Raw genomic sequence first — 22,005 nt, 5'->3', positions numbered from 1 at the left:
TTATATGCATATACTTCTCTACTAACTATATACTTTGTAAAAGTTACATAAAAACAGACATTAGAAATAGAGAACCATAATAATGGTTCTGCTGCGGTCTGAGAGGTTGTGACCCTTCAAAGACTGGAGTACATGATGGGTTGTCTGGAATGAATTCACAGACTCAAGCATTCTTTAAGTCAAGTTGGCAAAAAGTTTATTGTTATGCTTTTCAGTGGCAAGGATTCTTAAGGATCCTGCAATCTTAGAGTGGTACAGTTAAAGTTTATATAAGATAAAATACAATAAAACATGTGCCAAATATGCTAACTAGGTGATTCAGGATGGGATTAGGGAGTGGTTAAGGAGTGGTCAGTTCTTAAAAGAACATGCACTTCAAGTACCTATTGTGCAGGTGTTTTACCCAGAGTTTACTAAGAAAAGCCCATAAGGGGGGCCACATGGAGGTGTGGTTTTAGGCTTGCTACCTAAGTTAATAAGCAGTCAGGGACAACTGAGAGTTGTCCAGTCTGCCACCAATAAAATGTTTTGTTTGACAAGATAGATGTAGGGAGTATACATATGTCTTAAGTCTAGAATACGGTTAATGAGGAGTCCAGGATGTAGATAATGAGGTAGGGAGGTAGTATAGATAGTCCAGTGGATAAGAATGTCTTTATGACCCAGTGCAAAGCCAGTTCAAACTAATAATTCCTTCAGGTGCTGTTTGTTACTGCACCAAGGAGAGAGATAAGGCTCTTGCTGGGGCCCGCTCATGAGTAATTGCTAAGCAGTGTCCTTGGGCTGAGGAGAAACTGTCAGGGACAGTGTTTCTGAGGCTAGAGAGAAATTGGAGTCCAAGCACAAGCACCCAAACACAAGCACCCAAGCACCCTGTCAATTCTATAAATAGACATTATAAAAAGGATGAGGTAAAGATGAAATATTTCCCCTCTGAGATTACCTTCCATCTACTCTGTACATATCTTGTATGTATACCTATTTACATGTCTCCTGCAGTGTACAGCCTTTAAGACAGTGACTATTTTGGCCTTCCTATCTTGAGAGCTTAGTATCTGACACATATTGCACATACCTCTCAAGGTTGTTGTGAGGCTAAACTGAGGTATTTGTAAAATGCCATACAGCTTGGTCCCCATTAGTACGAATAAGGGAATTCCCCAGGGGAGATCAAATTATTACAATGTACTGTATACTTTTCACTGGGCTGAAATACTTAATTATAACTTTTAATAGTATAGATCGATTATGTAGTATGGATATACTAATAATATATAATAGTATATAATATATATGGTATATATATAATAGTACATAATATAATTAGTATGGATCACTAATAGGGACCTGGCTGTATATATGCTAGCTGCATTTTTTTAAAAAGTTGTATTCTTTAAAGAAAAAAAAACCAACAGAAAAGATTATAAAACAGCTGAACTCAGTTTAAAGCTCACCAACATGAACTCCAGAGAACAAATGATGAAATTTTCTTCTCTGGTAAGACACGGGGCACTATGGATAGGGAATGTAGCATATGCTGTACGTTACAGTGCACTGTCACTGTTTCTATTTGTTTTGCTTGTAACTTTGTTACAAGGAATGGGGTACACATCAATAACAATTTTTTAAAGAGGGTAAGAAACGTCCTTGGCAGAGCAGTACTGTAGGGAACACATGACTCCATTCCCTAGTTTGCCCAATGGCGAGAAAGGCAAACTGAGGGCAATGACATGCTGAATTTGGGTGGGGCAGGTGAGAAATCCAGATTCTAATCCCAGTTCGGCTACTGACACACATTACAACCCTGGGAAGGTCTATTCTCTTTGATCCTCACTCTCCTCATCTGTCAAATGAAATAGACGACCACTGCTTTTTTTTCCACGCTGGTCCTATTTTGCCTTCCACCAATTCCTTCACAAGCCTCCAATTGCTAAGGTCAGCCATCGAGACGAGGCGCTGCTGTCCTAGAGTAGCCACGGCGGGGGGGGGGGGGAGGAAGCGTCAGGGCGTGTATACTTCCGGGCCATGTGGCGTGGTGTCCCAGTACCTTAGTTTCATGGTTCTGGCGGCGGCCCCATCTTTTACTGAGAGTCTGCGCATTGGTGAGGCATTCCCCTAACCCCGCCCAACCTCTGGAGTGAGGTGAAATTTGGCTATTAACGTTTCTCGATGACTTGGAGGCGGGAAGTTGACGTTAGGCTGTATTCGGTGATTGGTTAAATATAGTAGGGCAGCGGAATTAACTTCCGGTCCTTCTCAGGAAGCATTAGAGATGGCGAAGGTTCTGGTGGCTTGGGTTTGAGAAGTACGCAGGGTAGTTGGTGGCTATGGAGGCCGTGCTGAGCGAGCTGGTGGCCGTTGACGATTTAGTGGTGAGGCCCTGCTTCGGGAGAGAGCAGGAGGAACCCGGAGGCGCGTGTCCCTAAGGGCTGAAAGGCTGGGTTGGGCCTATCTACCTTCCCTTCTTCTGTGGGGACGCTATAGAACTACAAATCCCAGAAGCTCTCGGGGGCCGCCACCCTCTGGATATCTGCCTCTTTGCTCAGGGTTTGGTGGGGACTGTAGTTTTTCATCTTCAGCACCCCGGAATTTTGTCAGAGGGTTTGAGGGAGCCTGGGAGAAGATGGATGCCTGAGTCTCTGAGCAGAAGTCGGGGCAGAGGTGGATACCTAGGTCTTTGAGAGGAATTTAGGGCGGAGATGGATACCTGGTTCTTGAGAGGAATTGAGGAGGGGCTTATGATCGCCTGGATTCCCAAAGGGAATAGGAGAGGGAGAGATTGTCGCCTGGGTCTCCGAGGGGAAAGGGAAGCGGAATCTCTCGAGCCCCTCGGGGTGGGGGTAGAAATGGTCCCCAACCTTGTGAGTTTTGGAGAGGGTGAGGATGTACTATGAGTGCCCAGCCTTGAGTCCTCCTCTAGGGAGGGGGCAAAGAAGTGGAGAGTGAGGGAAGCTCATGAGCTTTGCACCAGAGGTGGACACTGAAGGGTCCAGTCCTTGGTTAGGTCTGGGATCAGCTCTGGAGGTGGCTCCTGTAGTAACAGTCAGGTTGCTTCTTCACCTCATGCCTGCAGGCAACTGGCAATGCCTTTCTTCTTCTTCTTCTTGTTATTATTATTAATTTTGTTATTTATTTATTTTTAGTGTTTAGCATTCACTTCCACAAGATTTTGAGTTCCAAATTTTCTTCCCATCTCGCACCTCCTACCCATCCCAAGACTGCGTGCATTCTGAATACCCCTTCCCCTAATCTGCCCTTCCTGCTATCACCTCCCCGCCCCCCTTTCTCTTATCCCCTTCACCTTCCATTTTCATGTAGGGCAGGATAGATTTCTATATCCTATTGGCAATGCCTTTCTTAAGGGTGTTTGTGAGGGATGGTGTTAGTGAGTAGGAGCCACTGCAATTAGAGACTTGCCAGGGACTGGGATGGTCGGATGCCTTGGTTAGTTAAGGGAAGGGAAGAGGGGAGGGAGTCTGCCACATTAGGCAGTAGTAGTAATGGAGGACAAGGAGAGGAGGATGCTCTGAGGGTGGTAATGTTTCCTTGCTGCTTGATCTGAATCATTCTTCTCTCTGGTGGCAGAAATTCGAGAAGAAGTTCCAGACAGAGCAGGCAGGGGGCTCCGTGTCACACAGCACTCAGTTTGAGTATGCCTGGTGTTTGGTGCGGAGCAAATACAATGATGACATCCGAAAGGGCATCGGGCTGCTGGAGGGTGAGGTGCCTAGTTCCCCAGTTCCTCTCTTTTTCCCAGTTTTCTTTATTGACAACTATAACCCTCCTATCCATCTCCTCTGCCATTGGTCTTAGCCCTTTGACTCATCCTCTTGTCTTAGAGGTCTTATTCTCAGCACAAGACTTCATAATGCAGTCAACTCTCAGTTCTGCATATGTGAATTTTCCCAAGACAATCCCAGACAGGTTTCTTTCAACACTTTCCTTGCCACTACCCTTGTCATTGGTTGGTAAATACTCAGATATTCATTCCTTTGAAATAGCTTCTCTGTTTGAAGCCTTTTATTGGTGGCTGGGGGCAGTGTAACAGATTTACCTGTAAATGTATTTCTCAAAAATTATGAGTTAAATGGCATTTTTATATGGTTTCTCATTGATAAAGAGACCCTTTACTAATCAGTCTTTATTGGTTCAGAAACTGGCTTTAAATTTTTCTAGACTTTGATAGAATAATTAATGATTAGTAAACACTAACCTTGCTATAGAAAAATTGGTCTGTAAAAAAAACCTTGGGGCAGCTAGGTGATGTAATGGATAGAACACTGGCCCTGAAGTCAGGAGTACCTGAGTACAAATCCGGCCTCAAACCAAACACTTGACGCTTACTAGCTGTGTGACCTTGGGCAAGTCACTTAACCCCAATTGCCTTAAAAGAAAAGAACTTTATTTACATAAAAGTAAGATTTTTTAGTGCTGCAAATAAGTACCCCTGTATATGTTTCAAAATTTTAGATTTTTTTTTTAAACACAGTAGTAAGATGGCTCTCCAGGCATCCAACTTAAGTTGTGTGACAGGACAACATGTAGAGATTTTAAAGGCCCTATGGCAGAACAGCACACCAAATTCAGTCTATAAAACAGAAGTCATAGAATAAAAAAACATCAAACTTGGGTAGGGGTCAATCAAGAAAGGCTTCCTGGAAGCAACTTTTGTGCTGGTATTTGAAAAGGGGAAAGGAACTCTAGCCAAATTATTCAGCACTGGCCAAAGCCAAGTAAAAGTGATGTGTGTGATACTGTTATTTTATAGTATTATCTGTGCCTTGATTTTCCCTCATGCAGATTAATGAGTAGACCTTGGAACTAATACTTCCTGCCAATGCACGCTGAAGCAGTGCATGTCATGTTAATGCCATCCTTGGAATCAGAGAGGGCTGGTTGGGGGTAGGTAGGGTCAGTGAGGGCCCAGACTAGGGCACTAACTTTCCCAGGGTCACAGAGGGCATTTCAGCCTGGATGTGGTTTCCTTCTACCCCTTCCCTAGAACTGCTACCTAAAGGAAGCAAAGAGGAGCAACGAGATTATGTCTTCTACTTGGCTGTGGGGAACTACCGCCTCAAGGTGAGGGACCTCCCTGGTTTCTCTCTTTCCCTTCTGGCTTCAGTGTGCTGTATTCTGAATTATTGCATTCTTAATTCATAATAGTACCATTTGAATGGGGAAAGGGCACTGCTGGAGTGGTGTTAGGGTGGAGTTAGTGTCAGTGAGTCAGGAAGCTGGAGGGAAGGATAAGGGAAAGATGGGAACAGGTACTGAGGGCATGGGGAGTGAGTTGGGTTCAGCCTCAAGTATCAGGTTGTTATCTCTCCTGTCTTATCTCCCCCACACAGCTGGTGCTGTTTATGAACTACACTGCATTAGACAGGCTTGGGATGGGCACAGGCGTGGGGGAGTATGGCCCCTGGTCCAGGAAGAGAGGGAGAAGGGAAAAACAGTGGGTGTCCTTTTTGTAAGCACCCATCTACTCCACACAGGAATATGAGAAGGCTCTGAAGTATGTGAGAGGGTTACTGCAGACCGAGCCCCAGAACAACCAGGCCAAGGAACTAGAAAGCCTTATTGATAAGGCTATGAAGAAAGGTGAGTCTTCCTCTCTTCCTGCCTCATATACCCCTCACTTGCAGCTCTCTCTGAACTCCTGACTCCTCCCAAGGTACCTTCCCAACCATAGCCCCCCATCATCAGATCTCCCAAGTTACCCATTGTCTGGTACTTGGAAAAACTTGCATTTTTCTCTTAGCCTTGACTCCTCACTCTCCCCAGAAGTCTTTATGCTCTTCAGGCCCATTCCTTTCTCCATGTTATTTCATAGGTAAACATTTGAGGAGGCATTGAGAGGCAATCAGTGGTATATCAGGGGAAGGGGATTTAGAGAATTGGGTTTCTCATTCAAGTTCTCACACTGTTTTCTTCTCTCCAGATGGGCTGGTAGGCATGGCCATCGTGGGGGGCATGGCTCTGGGTGTGGCTGGGCTCGCTGGGCTAATTGGACTTGCTGTGTCCAAGTCTAAGTCTTGAGTTGCTCCATCTCTGCTATCCTTGGAACACACCTCTGACCTGCCCCCCTCCCCACCCCCCGGGAGATGAAGCCGCCAGTTGGGGCCATGGAGTTGCTGATACTGAGGATGTTTAAAGATGGGGGGAGGGGGAGGGCCCTGTCTCTTTTGTACCTTTCTTTCTGTTCTACCCTCTTCCCTCCATCTTCATTCCCTTCCCAGTTTCTTCCCTGATTACTTCATGCCCTTCAATTTCTTTCCCGAGACTTGTCCTCCCTTGGGATTTTGTGCTTTGGTAGAATGTAAATAAAACTGAGGGCTCTGAACTGAGGCTTCTGTGTCTTGAATAAGGTGGGGATTAATGGGGGGAGGGGGGAATAGAGTGGCAAACAGGGATGTCATTCCTCTCTGGCATTTCCCAGTTTTGTGCTTTTTTTGTCTTATGTCCTCTTTTGCCCAGAAATTTAGAGGCCTGACTCTAAGCTCTCCTCCCCTATGACATTGAACAGTGGTAGCACCCAGAAGTGGTGGCATAGATCTCAGCGTGAGGAAGGGCAGAAACTAGGGGGCACAGTGGGGAAGAGCTGAGGTAAGTAAGACTAAATCTTAAGTGTCCTGTTGCCCTCTGACCCACTCGGCTGCAGCTGTAGGATGTGCAGTTTTCCGTACCAACTTGGTGGAAGGGGGTGGCAGTGGGTGGGGACTGGTTGCTATGGGTTTCTTCCTTTTAGCTTCCTTTGTAGCTCCCACCCTTCCCCTCCTTTTGTCTCCCTGCTTCCTCCATCAAGTCCCTCCTCTTGAGGCGGAAGGGGAAACTGAGGTACCCAGGGCTTGAAAACAGATGTTAAGGAAAAATCTCAGGATCTTAGATCCCTGATAATTAGATTTTGGATTAGAAGATGCAGACTCCAGTTTTCTCCCATTCCAGCTCAGTTATTGCCTTGCTCTTTAGCGTCTCACATCTCTGGTGCCAGGCCGAGCATCGAGTTGCTTCATCACATACTTCTCGTTCCACAGCCTACACCAGGCCCAGTGCAGGTTCAGGCCTAAGAGGGAAGGCACAGGGAGGAGGGAAGGGGGTGGAGCAGATACCTGGTGATGATGAGTGGGAGGTACAAGATGGGGTGGAGCAGACCCCTAAGTTTTAACCCATTCCGGCTTAGTGTGATAGCATGTGATCTTGTCAGAGGATCTTTGTGGGGCTGCAAACCAGGACTTAGCAGTGGATGTGGGGGAGCATCACTCCAAGCATTAGCAGCCGTATTCTTAGAGACTCAATGATCCCCCTTAACTTCAAGAATATTACCTGCTTTCCTTAATGGAGGGTGGAGAGTAAGGCTGATGTCCTACCAGCTCTCTTTGCCAGGGGCTGCCTGCTAGATGACAGGAAACTGGTCTTTATTCCTAAAAATCTGAATCCTTAGGCTCTAAGGGAGGGTGCAGGTGCTGAGAAGCAGGATCCCCCTATCTCTAAAAGGCAAGGGCACAGTACAGTAGCTTGTAGTTTCCAATCCATCTTCATTACTACAGTTGATGACAAATCCTAAGAACTCTGGGCTCATTAAAGGAGATTACGTGGGATGACGTTCAGGGCCTGTGACCTGTTCCCCTCCCTCCTTGGGTGCCCAAGGTCCAAGGTCAACCAGCATTCCAAAAAAAAAAAAAAAGCCGAGCCTTCTGGTGGGGGACCAGGGAGAGGGAGGTGGTGAATGGAGCTTGGGTTTCGAGTACAGTGGCAACATGTTTCCACTCTCATACCATCCCTTCAGTGAGGACCCAAAGAACCTCCCTTCTAATCCTTGGAGTGACTGGGATTGTGCTTCTTATCACCCAGGGGCTACTAGTAAGGGAGTCTTAAGACCATTCTGGCTGTGCTGGGGCGGGCCTTCTCTATACCTTCCTTAGGCACTTCCCTGCTCTTTTCAGCATCTCTTAAAATTAAGTCTTAGGAAGGGATAGACAAGAAGATAACAGGATTGGGTGGAAGAGGAGAAGGAGAGGACTACAGTTTAAATCTCTACTGTCGTCTCCCTGTTCTCTAAGTCTCCCTATTTCCCCCTCCTTCCAACATGCAAGTTGAGCCTATACAGATACACACCTCCCTCTGCCTCCCCCACACTGGCCCCTCCCTTCCCATGGGGTATCTTCCTGGGTATTTCCGTTAACTCCGGTCAATTCCTCCTCCTGGAGATGGGAGGGGGTGGGGAGCCTTAGGCGGACCTGGGGTGGAGTGGGGTGGGGGAGGAGAGGAGAGGGTGGACTTTTGGCCTGCTCATTGCATCTCATCTCTGTTGTCAGCAGCTGTAGCTCTCTCTGCTTAGTCCTGGAACTAACCGGAGAGCAGAGAGTCAGAGACAGATCCCAAGAGACAGACAGAAACTTGGCAGAGAGAAGAGCCCCCAAAAGAGAACAGAGAAGGAGACATTGGAAAAACTCAACGTGAAGAGCCCCAGTCAGAGTGAAAGGGAGCTCCTCCCCCCAGCCCTTTCTCGTCCCCCCCACCCCCCAACCCAGGTTCCTGACTTGCAGTTTCAGAGGCTCGGACTCTAATCTCTCTGCCTCCCAGGTGCCCCTAGACTTCCCATCATGTCAGTTGCTGTAGAGATACTTGGATTCTTCTTGGGTGCGCTGGGGCTACTGATGCTTGGAGTGACACTTTTCAACAGCTATTGGCGTGTGTCTTCTGTCTATGGCAATGTCATTACAACATCGACCATCTTTGAGAACCTCTGGTACAGCTGCGCCACAGACTCCACTGGTGTCTACAACTGCTGGGAGTTTCCCTCCTTGCTTGCCCTGTCTGGTACAATTTTGGGTGTGGGGGGGAAGGGGGGAAGGGACAGTTCACTAGGAAAAAGGAGCCCCAAAAGGGGAAGGAACAGGATTGAATTCCATTTCTGTTACTACCTGGGTGTCCTTGAGAAAGTCACTTAATCTCTGGGCCTTAGTTTTTCTCTTCTATATATAAGATATAGTATTAGATGATCTCTAATGTCCTTTTCAGCTTGGAATCTACATTATTCGGATTATATCCTCTACTCTGCAAGGGAGAAAAATGGGAAAGCATTGTGTCTGGCAGGCAGCTTGGTGTAACAGGAAGGATATTGAATGATTTTGGGCACCTCACCCAGCCTTTTCTGTGCAACCTCTTTGGGTCTTAGTTTCCTCTTTTATAAAATGGGGGAAGAGTAAATGGTAGAAGATTTCTAAGAGCTCTGACTCTTTGTTCTATGTTTTAAGGTCTCTTCAAGTTTTGACCCTCTGTTTTACAAATGGGGAGTGGGGAGGGCAGCACCTGCTTCTCAAGCCTCACATTTTACCTTGACTGATATAGCCCTGTACTATGCCTTGAGGGGCAGGGACCGTGGCCAGAAGTTACTGGTGAGAAGCCATGTGTCTGGGCTAGGCGTGTTGCATAAATTGCTGTGACTCTCACTGCACTTGGGATGGGGAATAATAGTGGTACCTTGAATGGCATCTGTCACTCTATAACCTTGAAAATTCATAATAGTGATCTGAACGAGCTGGGATAGATGCACCTGTAGACACCTTTCAGCTCTGATATTCTTTGGTTCTATAACTTCATACTGTATTCAGAAGGAATGACCTTCAGCTCTCACTGTCCGCAGTGGCCTGGGTGTGGTCCTCACTGTATGTCCACAGACAATCAGAAGGATCTCTCAGGATTCTGTGGCAGTTTCCCAGGCTCACTACAGGTTGCTGTGTCCACAATGTAATAACTTTCCTTATAGCTCCTAAAACAGCTCTCCTAGGTGGAAGAGGAGTGGAGCATGGGTTAAAATGATATCCTGTGGCCTTTACCTTTTCACATATAACATCATGACAGGCCCAAGTCTCAAGTCCTACCTTCCTCTTTTTCAAGCTTCACTTTAGCTTCCAAGACCTGTTTCTTCCCTAGGATGGGAGTCTACTCTTTCTGGCACCAGGCCCTACTTTCTGCTACCCTGGAACCTCCCCCCACCTCAGGCCTCACACTTCATTCCTTGTAGATCAGTGGTGTTGAGGTCAAATAGAAATGTGGGCCACTAAACTGTACATAAGGATCTCTGTGGGCCATATATTCACATTATGTTTTCTTGTATTTTTTAAAATTTAGTTAAATATTTCCCAAGTACATTTTAATCTAGTTTTGGCCACACTCAGGAGTGTTGTCGGCTGTGTGAGGCCATGTGTTTGACGCTTCTTCTATTGCCTGAGATGGAGAGGGAAAGATATTGACCCTGTAGAACAACAGAATTACAGGCTTTAGAGTTGGCAGGACCTTAGAGATATCTAATCCAAATCCTTTATTTTACTGAAGAGAAAATGGGCCTGAGAAGGGACCCAAGGTCACACAAATAATAAGTAACAGAGACCATATTTGAACTTTGTTCCTCTTGACTCCAATCTAATGTCTTTCCATTCTTCTATTACCTACCAGTGAGGTTGATACACCTTCCAAGGGTTTGAGGGCAGGAGAAATCTTGCATTTTACAGACTCCTAGGGAGGGTTTTATTGTAGCCTCTGAGCATCTCAGGAGCTTCACCCAGATTCACCCCACCCTAACACACCAGATTCTTTCCAGTGCTCCCCTCTTGGGAGATAGTTCCACAGGTTATTCCCCTGAATAGAAATAGAATGGTAGAAGCACAATTCTGTTCCCAGAATCCTTTTGGAAGCTGTCTTTAACCCTCAGGGACCTTAGAACTACAGATCATCAGAGCTGGAAGGGACTCGTTATAGTTAAGAATACCAAAGCCCAAATCATATACTAAGATTGTGGTTGAGCAGTTTGCCCGATTCCCAGAACAAGTCTACTGTATCATTATATCTCCTATAATAATATTCTCTAGGAAGGATGCTAGTTTTGCCATAGTCCTTAAGACGACCTCTTATCTCTGTGGGTCTGAGAAGGATCAGGTTTTTCTGGTAGGAGTGTGACCATACTACTGCCTAGGGATGATAGGGAGGAAGGAGCTGTTTATCTCCTTACCTTACTGTCTGGGGTGGGGAGCCCCTCCTGGTTGTCTCCCCCTCCCCATGTTGCAATTATTATTGACATAGTCTGTGATCTGATTTGCTGCGAAATCTGGGATAAGTCCATTCCCTTTTCTGTGGTGCAACTTCCTCTTTTGTGAAAATGAGGAAGTTGGATGAGAGATGGTCTTTAAGGTACCTTCAACACTTGACACTTGTGGGTCTCAGATTATTTTCTTCCCCCTCAGCACCAAAGATTTGAGGGTCCAGAGTTGAGGGCAGAGGGGTCTCATGAGATGGTGGAGAGAGGAATGGAGAGCAGTCATACAAAGGGGACAGAAACCTAGGAGGGAAGTGAAGGGCTCAGAATGGGAGTACTCCCAGAGTACTTTGTCCCTCCTTCGACCTTTCCCTGCCCTCCCCCCTGGTTCTGTAGTCTCTTTCCTGGCCATAAGCCAGTCTCTTACCTCCCTTCAGCAGCAGCTCTGCCCCACCCCAGGAGAGGGGGCCAAGGTCCTTAGGAGTATTGGGCAATTGTTGAGAGAAAGGAGAGAGAAAGTCAAGGAGATAGGTGGTGCTTGTAGTCAGTTCCTGAAAACTCGATGCTTTAGATTAGGAAAGGGGTAATACTTCTTACCTCAGCCCCAGGATACTGTTGTTGATCCTCCTCTCTTTTACAGGAAGACAAAGATCACACTTCAAAATGATATGGGGGTTTTCCTGAATCCTGGGGTCAGAACTGGTGGGATGAACCATTGTAAGGAAGGAAGGGGCTATTATAGGGAGCTCATGGGGAAATGGGGGAAGCTGAGCCCAGGGAAGGAGAACGTGCTATATTTCCTCTCTTCCACAGGTCCTGCAAGGGCTAAAGTTGCAATAGGGGCTAAAGGAAGGCAGAAATGGGTTTCTTTGAGAGGATGGGAATGGGGCATAGAGGCATGGGGCTAACCATTATGACCTTCCCTTTACCCCCCTCCCCCCAGGAACCATCCAGGCTTGCCGGGCACTCATGATCACAGGCATCGTTTTAAGTTCCCTGAGCGTCCTTCTAGGCATTATTGGCCTGCGATGTACACAAATTGGGTCTCTGACATCTGAGGGCAAGGCCAGGCTGGCTGCTGCTTCGGGGGCCCTGCACATACTGGCTGGTAAGAAAATGGGCACAATTGTCAGAGGAAACCTTGGACATTCTGGAGGGACCTGAGCGGGTTTGTCCTATTTATCTTGTAGCCCTGCCAAGCAGTATCACACCTGCCACTTTCATCTTCCACCTGAACTGCCTTATTCTGGGTATTGAGAAGAGATATGAAATATCAGTAGGACATAGTCCCTGCTTTCAAAGGAACTTACAATCTAATATGGAAGATAAAACATGTACACAGATAACCATAATGAAGAACCTTCAGTTTATTAAGTCCCTACTTTGTGCAAGGCATAGAGAACACAAAGATAAAAACAAAACTAATTGAGACTGAAGTGGGGAGGGAAAGGAGATGTGACATTGCACACAGGTGGATGTAATATAAGGTAGAACATGATAGAATAAGTGAGAAAAAGCACACCAGGAAGAGTTGAGAAGGAAGAGAACATTTGAAATACATAAGAAAATGCAAGAAAAGTGCTGTTGGAGTTCAGATGAAAGAACACTGAGGGGATAATGGAAGATTTCTCAGAGGAAGTAGTATTTAAAATGGGTCATGAAATATGGGAAAGATTTCAGAATGAAGAAAGGTAGGGTGTATTTCAGCTAGAGGAGATGAATGAAAAACAATTATTAAGTGCTTACTAAGCACCCAGTGCTAAGTGCTGAGAATACAAACATAAAAATGAGACAACCCTTGCCCTAGAGGAGCTCACATTCTAATGGGGGAGATAACACAAATAGGAGAGTAATGACCAGGGAAGGGTGTTTTAGTCTGGGAAGTTCCAAGGGTTGAGAGTGGAGGTGTAGGACAGGGCATTGACATCTAGAAACAATGGTTGTATTGATTTAATTACTGGAGGGGATTGGGTATGTGCTGGCTTGAGTGGATAGCAAGAAGAAGGCTGAGGTGGACGGCTGGATTTGATTGGAAGTATGGCTTGGGCTGTGTGAATTTGCTCTTACTTGATCATCAATCTGGACATCTCACTTTGAATAGAGTAATTCCTTCAGGGCTTGGTCTCTGGAGGTCAGATGGTTCTTTGGGTGCACAAGGCAAAGCTTGGAGTAGATGCAGGGACTTGAAGTTGGGGCCAGCACAGACGGTTGAATGGGATGTGAGAAGATGAAAAAGCAAAGTCACAAAGACAAGAAAGGGCAGATGAGGTAAGGAAACAGCAAGTCATTCAGAGCAGCTGGACAGCTCAGGGTAAATATATGTAAGAAAGTATGTGAAATCAGGTGGGAAAAAAACACTGGAACCATGTTGTTGTGGATCTCTGCTAGATTAGGAGTGACATGACTGAGGCATTAGGAAAATCATTTTGGGAGCCAGCCATGTGAATGAGGGATGTACCAGAGGAGGTGCTTAACCTTTTTGTGTCCTGGACTCCTCTGGCCATCTGCTGAAACCCACAGACCCCTCCTCAGAATAATGTTTTTGAATGCATAAAAGAAGATAACATAGGATAACAATGAAAACCAATTATATTGAAATACTTAGTCACATTGGGTGACTATTAAATAGATTGAGTCAGGGCCATTGTAATAGCCTTCTCCTTTGGCTTCTGTGATATCCACACTTAGTTTGCATCCCCCAAAGCTCTGTCCTGGACCTTCTTTCTCCCTCTTGATGATTTCATCATGGGGTCAATTAGTACCTTTATACAGACAGTTCCCAGATCTACCTCTATATCTAGCCCTAATCTCTCTCCTAGCTCTGTCCAGTCCCAAATAACCTACTGTCTATTGAATATTTCCAACTGGATGATTTGTAGACATGTTGAACTTAATATTTCCAAAACAGAATGCATTATCTTTTTCTCTAAAACCAGCTCTCTTTCAAACCTTCCCTGTTTCTGTTGAGAACACCACTAATTTAACAGATACCCAGTTCACTTTAGTGTCAGCCTTGACTCTTACTTCTTCCGCAGCCCCCATATCCAATCAGTTGCCAAGGCTTGTCAGTTGTAGTTCTGTAACATCTCTCACATTGCCCAATTCTTTTGGCTCACGTAGCATCGACCCTACTTCAGGGTTGATCATCACCTGTCATCTGGACTATTGTTTCCAGTCTCTCGCTTCTCCAATCTATTTTCCACCCACCTGCCAAATTGGTATTTGTGAAATACACCTTGTGTTTTAGGATGTAAAATACATTTGTCAGAAATTTCAAAAATCTTTAGTGGCTCCTCATTTCTTCTAAGATAAAGTATACACTCCTCAGCTTCACACCTAAAGCCTTCCACAATCTGGCTTCAGTCTAGCTTTCCTCGTTCCAGTCAGACTGGCCTGCTAGCTGTTCTTTGTATGTGAATTCTTTCTCCCACCTCTGTGTTCTTTGTGTGCCAGTGGTAATGCATATATAGTCTGTTGCAGTGTCCCCACAATGTAATGAGATAAGTGTGTGTGTTACGTTGAGGTCTGGTAACTACAGGTGCTGTGGAACATCATCCCTCCTACTACATCAAGCCTGGGGCTTTATACGTCTCAGCTAGGTGTGTGAAACATGCTACTTCTTTCTGGGTTTTGCTCACTCTTTGAACCTACTTTTAAAGTAGCAGGTCCCAGTTCCCAAAGATAGGCCACCATCACATGGTTACATTCAAACCCTCTCAGGGTCCTAAGGTAACCTTGTTGAGGAGAAATATACTTTTCCTATTCAGGACTCTAAACTCTTGAGCCCCCCATCTGTGTTTATCTTCACAGCCAGCCTTTCACAATAGATACTAATCTATTAAAGCAAATACATAAGTAATAAAATACATTGCAATACACATTCTTCTCAACCACTTGAACATTGATTTTATAAGCTCTCACAATTAACCATCATTCTTAACAGGGTGTTTAGAAAGGGCTAACTTTTTTTTTTGGTAGTAATCAGAAGCTTTATTTAACCCAAATAAAAATGTGCAAAGTATTTTACTCATTGTCTTCATTCCTTGGTCTAGCATTTGGATTGGCAATTTTGATGGCTAGCTGAGCTGCTCTCTCAACAGTGACTTTCCGATTCTTGGAGGACACTTTGTGAGCAATCTCGGCACAGTAAGATTTGTTGCACGTCAGAAGCACTTCTAGCTCTTTGACGTTGTGTACCAAAAACTTCCCTGAATCCACTTGGGAACATGTGTTTGGTCTTCTTATTGCTTCCATGACTAATATTGGGCATCAAGATCTAGCCCTTGAATCGTCTTCGCACCCTGTTGTCAATGCCTCTTGGTTTACGCCAGTTTCTCTTGATCTGTCAGACTGGTGCCGGATGAACTTCTTGGTCTTCTTCTTGACGATTTTAGGCTTTACGAGAGGTCTGAGGGCAGGCATGGTGCCGGTGAAGAGATAGTGGCCCCTCCAGGGGAAGCGCCGACAGAAAGAGACAGGGCTAACTCTTAATATGAACAGTGGTTCTCTCTAAGCCAGACAACAGCCAAGCTTATCAGACTGGCTATCTGAGGGCTGTCTAAGTCAGATTGGCTATCTCAGGGCTGGCTGTACAAATCAGTCCTATCACTTATCCACCCACCTAGGTGCTACAATGTCCAATTAGAAAGGAGCTCACTGCCACACTTAAGATTCATTCTTTTAATCCAGCAGGGCCACCAGAATTTTCCATAGCCTTCCCAACCCCCTCTGCTTTTCTTTCTGAAGCCAGAGGTGGCAGTAGAGAACAAGCCCTTCTGAAAAGCTTCGCCTCTCTTCAGCTCTAAGTGGCGCTCAAGGGCTGTCTGTCATTGTAGCTCATGGCTGAAAAAACGTCACTTCCCTGTCTAATCAGGAGTCAGTCAGCTGAAGCCCTCAGCTGATTGCTTCAGCCCCAGCTGGGGCAGAGCAGCTTTCCTGCCCTCCTGTGGTGTCTTCACTTCTGCGGTTCCCCTTCCCCTGCTATTACTGTTCTTAGGAGTTTTGCCCTCTTTGGCTGTCTAGAATGGCTTAAATGAGAACCATCTGATTCTCAGGGACTCCCTTGTTAAAAAATTCTAACTTCCCCTATTAAATCGTGTCTTTTAAAAAATCATAACTCAGGCTCCAAGTGTTTAAATGATTTCTCATTTTCTTAGTTTAAATGATCTCATTTTCTTAGTCTCTCATATGTAAAATACACATATGCAAATTAGGGGATATACGCATCTTGCCCTGCTCCAAAGTCTCCAACAAGGTAGTCTGCCTCTTTGGTGCCCTCGAAACTATATTTTGTCACACTTAATTTTTCTGCTTTTTAATATATGAAAAAATCTGCCTCTTTGACATTAAACTATTCCCATACAAGCAAGGCATCAGGCCACATTACTAACAAAGTGATCTGAGTCCTCAAATCTATAGCACATAACATTTTCTCTCCCAAACTGCCCAAATCCCATTTGAAAGCTATGATTCTTCATACCCACAGTTTATATTAAAATAAAGGTTCTTTTACTCATTAGACATAAAATGTTCATCCATAACAGTGGCAATATACCATATCATTTGATGATCAATATAAATCTCTACCTTCACACAAAAACACTTTTTCTTTTCATCATTAAGAGCTCCTTATGAAAGGGGCTTTAAAGAGACAGTCTACCGCACATGTGTATGAGTACAGCTCAGTTGCCACCTCGCATAAGAGGCCTTTATTGGTTCCACCCACATCCTCAGTTACTAGCATTTGTCTTCCTAAAATTACTTTGTATTTATCTGCATACATATTGTAGCACACCAGGAGAACTTAGGTTGCTTGAGGACAGGGATTGTTTTGTTTTTGTCTTTGTATTCTGGCCTAGTGCCTACTATGGTGCCTAATAAATGTTTGTTGAATTGAGTGACATAATGAAAACCTGAACATCGATGGCAGTAGTGGAAGTAGAAAACAAAAGGAATCGAATTTCATAGGTAGAAAAAACATGACTTGGAAGCTGACTGAATATATGCTGCTAGGAATACAGTAGGAATTCAGAGGGGGAAAAAAGAACAGTACTATCTTAAAGGAGTTTATATTCTCCTGGGGAGATATAGTATGTAAACAAATTATTATTTAAGGAAGGACAGAGCAGTAGCTACTAAGAGGATCAGGAAAATGTTCTCAAAGGAGGAGGCACATGAGCTAAGTCTTAAAAAGAAAAGTGAGGATGGTGTATATTCCTGGCATAGTGGATAGTGTATACAAAAGCATGGAGATAGAAAATGGAATAACAAGGTCAAGGAGCAGCCAGGAGGCCATTTTGGCTGGAAGGCAAAGTGAAGGAAGGGATATGTGAAATACATCTAGAAAGATAAGCTGAAATCAGATTGTGAAGGACTTTGAATGCTAGACTGAGAAGTTTATAGTTGAAAATGACTCTGAACTTTTGAATTGGACAACTGGGACTATGGCAACATTAACATATGTTGAAAAGTTAGGGGGAAGTCCAGGTTCTGGGGGGAAATATAGTATAGCACTTGGGGCTGGCATGGCCCCACTCTCACTAACCTGGCTCATCACACTAACCTGCCCTCATACCAGCAGATCTGGGGTTACCAGAGAGAGACCACCATCATGTGGCTATGACAAATTCTCTTGGGGTCTCAGAGGTAATACTGTTGTTGGGGGGAGGGGGATACAGTTTTACTACCTACCTCTATAACTCCTAAACCCTTATCATTCTTTCCATTTATAAGAAATGGGCCACCATGACACCATTGACAAATATTTACTTAATGATAAGGCAAAAAGCAATCATTAACATTACAGTTATTCAATATACAGCAAATTCATAAATAATTAATACATTATAATCCACCCATAAACCTAGGCCACATTCTCTCACCAATGCATACAGTATCGATGGAGTAGTGTGTGCATTATAGAAACCTAGCAAGGGAATGTGCTTGGGGACAGCTCACAAATCAGCATTGCAGGTCTTGATGTCCTTAGAAGGTTCAGAAACAATGCCTGCCACATGAAATTCTTCTCTGCTAGTTGTTCCCCTTCTGGTCCTCATAGCTCTTTTTTCTTTGGCTTTTTTTTTTCTTTTTGGTGAGGCAATTAGGGTTAAGTGATTTACCCAGGGTCACACAGCTAGTAAGTGTCTAGTGTCTGAGGTTGGATTTGAACTCAGGTCCTCCTGACTCCAAGACCAGAGCTCTCTATCCACTGTGCCACCTAGCTGCCCCTATAGCTCTTTTTTCTAAACAAATTCGCTCTTATGCTCTTGAACTGATAAAGCTCACAACTGTCCATAACAGGACCATGAGAAAGTGTTTCACCATTGAATGACAAACAATTCCTTTAAGCCAGAGAACTGCAATGCTCCTCAGTTTAACTTTCTGGGCAATGCACATGAGCTTAGCCACTTCTTCACTCAACAGGATTCTGTCTTGTCCAATCAATTCTCAGCCAAGTCTCTTTTCATAGAAAAGCAGAGCTCACAGCAAAACAGATGCAAAAATTTCCATTCCCCTCTATTTCTCCCTTTCAAACCAAAGAGGGCAGTAGAGAACAGGCACAACTTTGAGTGGTCTCCCTTGTCTTAGGCTATAGATGGCCTTAAAGGCATTAAGTTCAAACAGAAAAATTCGGTTCTGTTCCAGTGAGTTCTCCAGCCAATTAGCAAAGCCATTCCTTTCTTCAGTAGGTCCTGAGCACAACAGCTGAAGCCTTCCTGTCAGCTTACCCTCCTGCTGGCTTCTTCACAGCTGGGTTTTTTTTCTTTCAATGCTTCAGATAAGAGACTTCTTATGTTCAGTAACTCAACTTTACCTTATGAGGTAAAACTCCAGAAATTAACCTTTCTGTCAGTACTGAAACGAGTAGTCTTTATTTGATCTTCCCATAGTCTTCAAACAGTTACTTGATTACCAACTTTGCCAATTATAACTTTTAAAACTCTAGAAACAGTCACATACAAATAAGCTGACTGACAGACCAGTTTATGTCCCTCCATATTTTATGAGACTGTGTTTTTTTACAAGTTGATTTCATCCTTTCCCTCTATACAATTCTTTTTTTTTCTGCTCCCTTTTAGCAACCAAACTGTTCACTTCTGAAAGGGCTAGTATCTTATATCGGTAAGTTCAGTTTTGTACATTTTAAGGCTAGATAACATTAGAATAACCAGGTGGAGATATCCAGTGGGCACTTGGAGATACAGGTCTCACAAGAGAGGTTTGGGTTATATCTTCATAGAAGTGATAATTGAAGTATGAGTATGGATGGGATCCAAAGCATATCTTTAATAAGCATCTAATACAGATTAAGAGACGCTGTGAAATGCTATGGTGGATTCAAATTTTAGTAAGACATGGGCTCTGCCACTTCGTGGAACTTAGTCTAGTTGGAAAGATAAGACACACATAAGTGAAAATAGCTGATTTTAGGGGTGTGACAGAAACTCAGAGGAGGCTAGGAGAATGAGAGATGGAGTATTATGTGTGAGGAACAGCAGTAAGCCAGTCTGGCTGGATTACAGCATGAATGAAAGGGGGTAATATGTAATGAGGCTGGAAACATAGGTTGGGGCCAGGTTGTTAAGGGTTATAAAAGTGACTCACGCATTTTTTTTTCTCCTACAGGCAATAGGGAAGTACTGGAATTTATTGAGTAAGGGAGTGACGTCATCAGATATTCAGTTAAGAAAAATTGATTTGGCAGCTGCATGGGAGGTGGACTGGAGTGAGAACGGACTTGAATTAGTAAGATTAAGTAGGAGGCTGTTGGGGAGAAGTGAAGGGAGCATGAACTAAGGTGGTAGCTATGTGAGTAGACAGAGGTGGATCGTAGAGATATTGCAGAGATAGAAATGGCAAGATTTAGCAACTGCTTGGCTACATGGACGAGGGAGAATGAGGAGTTAAAGTATAGCGCCAAGGTTATGACCTGGGAAATGGGAAAGCTGCTGGTACCTTTGCCAGAAATAAGAAGGTTTGGAAGAAGGGTGGGCTTAAAGGAAAAGATTCTAAGTTCCATTTCATACATTTCGAGTTTGAGATGGCTGTGACATCCAGTTTATCTATAGTTGGTGATGTGGGACTTAAACTCAGGGGAAAGACTGGGGCTAGATGTATAGCTCTATGAGTCATCTGCATAGAGATGATAATTAAACCCATGGGAGCTGATGAAAATCACTGAGAGAGAATGTCGAAAAGGAAGAGGGCCAGGACAGAGCCTTGGAGAATACCCAGTTTTCAGATGGATGATGAACCAGCAAAGGAAACAGAAAGATCAATCATACAGGTAGGAAGAGAACTGGAGAGAAATCTTACAAAACTCAGAGAGTCAAGAGTACCTAGGAGATGAAGGTGGTCAGCAGGGTCAAATGTCAGCAGAAAGGTCAAGAAGGATGAGGACTGGAAAAGACCATCAGATCTGGCAATTAAGAGAATACTGATAAATTTAGAGAGAGTAGTTTCAGATAAGTGATGAAGTAAAAGAGTTGAGGAATGAGGGAGAGGAAAGGAAATGAGCCTCTAATGAGAGTATAGAGGGATTCTTCTAAGCTTTCGGTAGGAAAAGGGAGGAGAGATACATGATGATAGCTTGAGGAGATAGTGTTGTGTAACACATTTTTTTTTTGTTTTTGTTTTTTGCTTTTAGGCAACTGGGGTTAAGTGACTTGCCCAGGGTCACACAGCTAGTAAGTGTCAGGTGTTTGGTCTGAGGCTGGATTTGAACTCAAGTCCTCCTGACTTCAGGGCCGGTGCTCCATCCACTGCGCCACCTAGCTGCCCCTAACACATTTTTTTTTTTTTAAGAATGAAGGACACTTGGGCATATTTGAAGGCAGTTAGGGAAGGGACTAGTATTAAAATCCAGAATCAAATAAAAAATCCTCTGTTTGGCTTTCAGTAGCCTTCATATCCTAGCCCCCTCCCTCCTCTCTAGTGTTACTCCCTGCTCCATACTCTTTGCTCCAACACTGATCTTTTGGTTCTTTTCAGAACAAGACACTGTGTCTCTCAGCTCTGGATATTTTCTCTGACTGCCCCATCCGTGGAATGCTTTCCTTCTTAATTTCTGCCTACTGGCTTCCCTGTCTAACTTTAAATCCCATCTAAAATCCCATCTTCTACAGGAAGGGTTTTCCTAAACCCTCTTAATTCTAGTGCCTTTCTTCTGAATTATTTCCTATTTATCCTACATATAGCTTGTTTGTACATATTTGTTTGCTCTTCTCTTCCCTTAGTTTATGAGCGTCCTGTCTTTTGCCGATTTTTTGTGTCCGCAATGCTTGGTACAGTTCCTGGCACGTAGTAGGTGCTTAATAAATGTTTGACTGACAGTAGATAGGGAGAGATGTATGATGAATGGGTAACATGCTAGAGAATGTAGGAGGAGATGAGATCATATCCAACACCACAGCCAACCAGTTGTCAAATCCTGTTGTAACTGCTTTTGTTACATCTCTCACACATGCCCCTTCTCTCTATTACTCCAACAACTTTCATGCAGGCCCTTATATACTTTATGCCTGGACTATTATTTTTGATTTTTCTTTTTCTGATTGGTCTCTCTACCTCAAGTCTCCCTACTCTAATCTGTTCCTCCACTGAAGCTGTCAAATTGATCTTCCTAACACTCAGATCTCCCTATTCAATAAATTCCAGTGGCTACCTATCTCCTTCAGGGTCAAATATAAAATCCTCTGTTTGGCTTTTAAAGTCCTTAATAACTTGATCCCTTCCTACATTTCCAATCTTCTTACACCCTACTCCCAGCTATGTACTCTATGATGCAGTGACACACTGGCCTCCTTGGTATTCTAGAGCATGACACTCTGTCTTCCCACTGGTTTCCTTCAATTCTCAGCTAAAGTCTCATCTTCTGCAAGAAGGCTTTCCTAGTGTTCCTTAAGCTTTCCCTCTGAGGGCTACCCCTAATTTATCATGTATATAGCTTGTCTGTACATAGTTGTTTGCATATT

At 44.2% G+C, this 22,005-nt stretch overlaps 2 protein-coding genes across 3 annotated transcripts in view; both read left to right on the top strand.

The window, feature by feature from the left end:
* The first annotated feature begins 2,230 nt into the window (after positions 1-2,230).
* Positions 2,231-6,340, top strand: FIS1 (fission, mitochondrial 1). The gene is made up of 5 exons (XM_020966509.2): positions 2,231-2,372; positions 3,586-3,718; positions 5,003-5,079; positions 5,493-5,598; positions 5,939-6,340. The coding sequence occupies exons 1-5, from the start codon at positions 2,328-2,330 to the stop codon at positions 6,034-6,036; spliced, it is 459 nt and encodes a 152-aa protein (XP_020822168.1). The 5' UTR covers positions 2,231-2,327; the 3' UTR covers positions 6,037-6,340.
* A 98-nt stretch (positions 6,341-6,438) lies between these two features.
* Positions 6,439-22,005, top strand: part of CLDN15 (claudin 15) — a 19,256-nt gene continuing 3,689 nt past the window's right edge. Inside the window, exons 1-3 of one of the 2 annotated variants that reach the window (XM_020966507.2) lie at positions 6,439-6,603; positions 8,316-8,817; positions 11,976-12,140. In XM_020966507.2, the coding sequence (XP_020822166.2) occupies positions 8,601-8,817; positions 11,976-12,140 (382 nt within the window). In that variant the 5' untranslated portion in view covers positions 6,439-6,603; positions 8,316-8,600. Of the gene's footprint in view, positions 6,604-8,243; positions 8,818-11,975; positions 12,141-22,005 lie in introns of those variants that run through there. The other variant, XM_020966508.2, reaches the window with a different exon arrangement.

Source organism: Phascolarctos cinereus, unplaced genomic scaffold (assembly GCF_003287225.1).
Source record: "Phascolarctos cinereus isolate Bilbo 61053 unplaced genomic scaffold, phaCin_HiC Scaffold_5;HRSCAF=322, whole genome shotgun sequence".
In the NCBI taxonomy this organism is placed as follows: domain Eukaryota; kingdom Metazoa; phylum Chordata; class Mammalia; order Diprotodontia; family Phascolarctidae; genus Phascolarctos; species Phascolarctos cinereus.
Note: the sequence above shows the minus strand (reverse complement) of the source record. Positions and strands in the feature narration are given on the sequence as shown.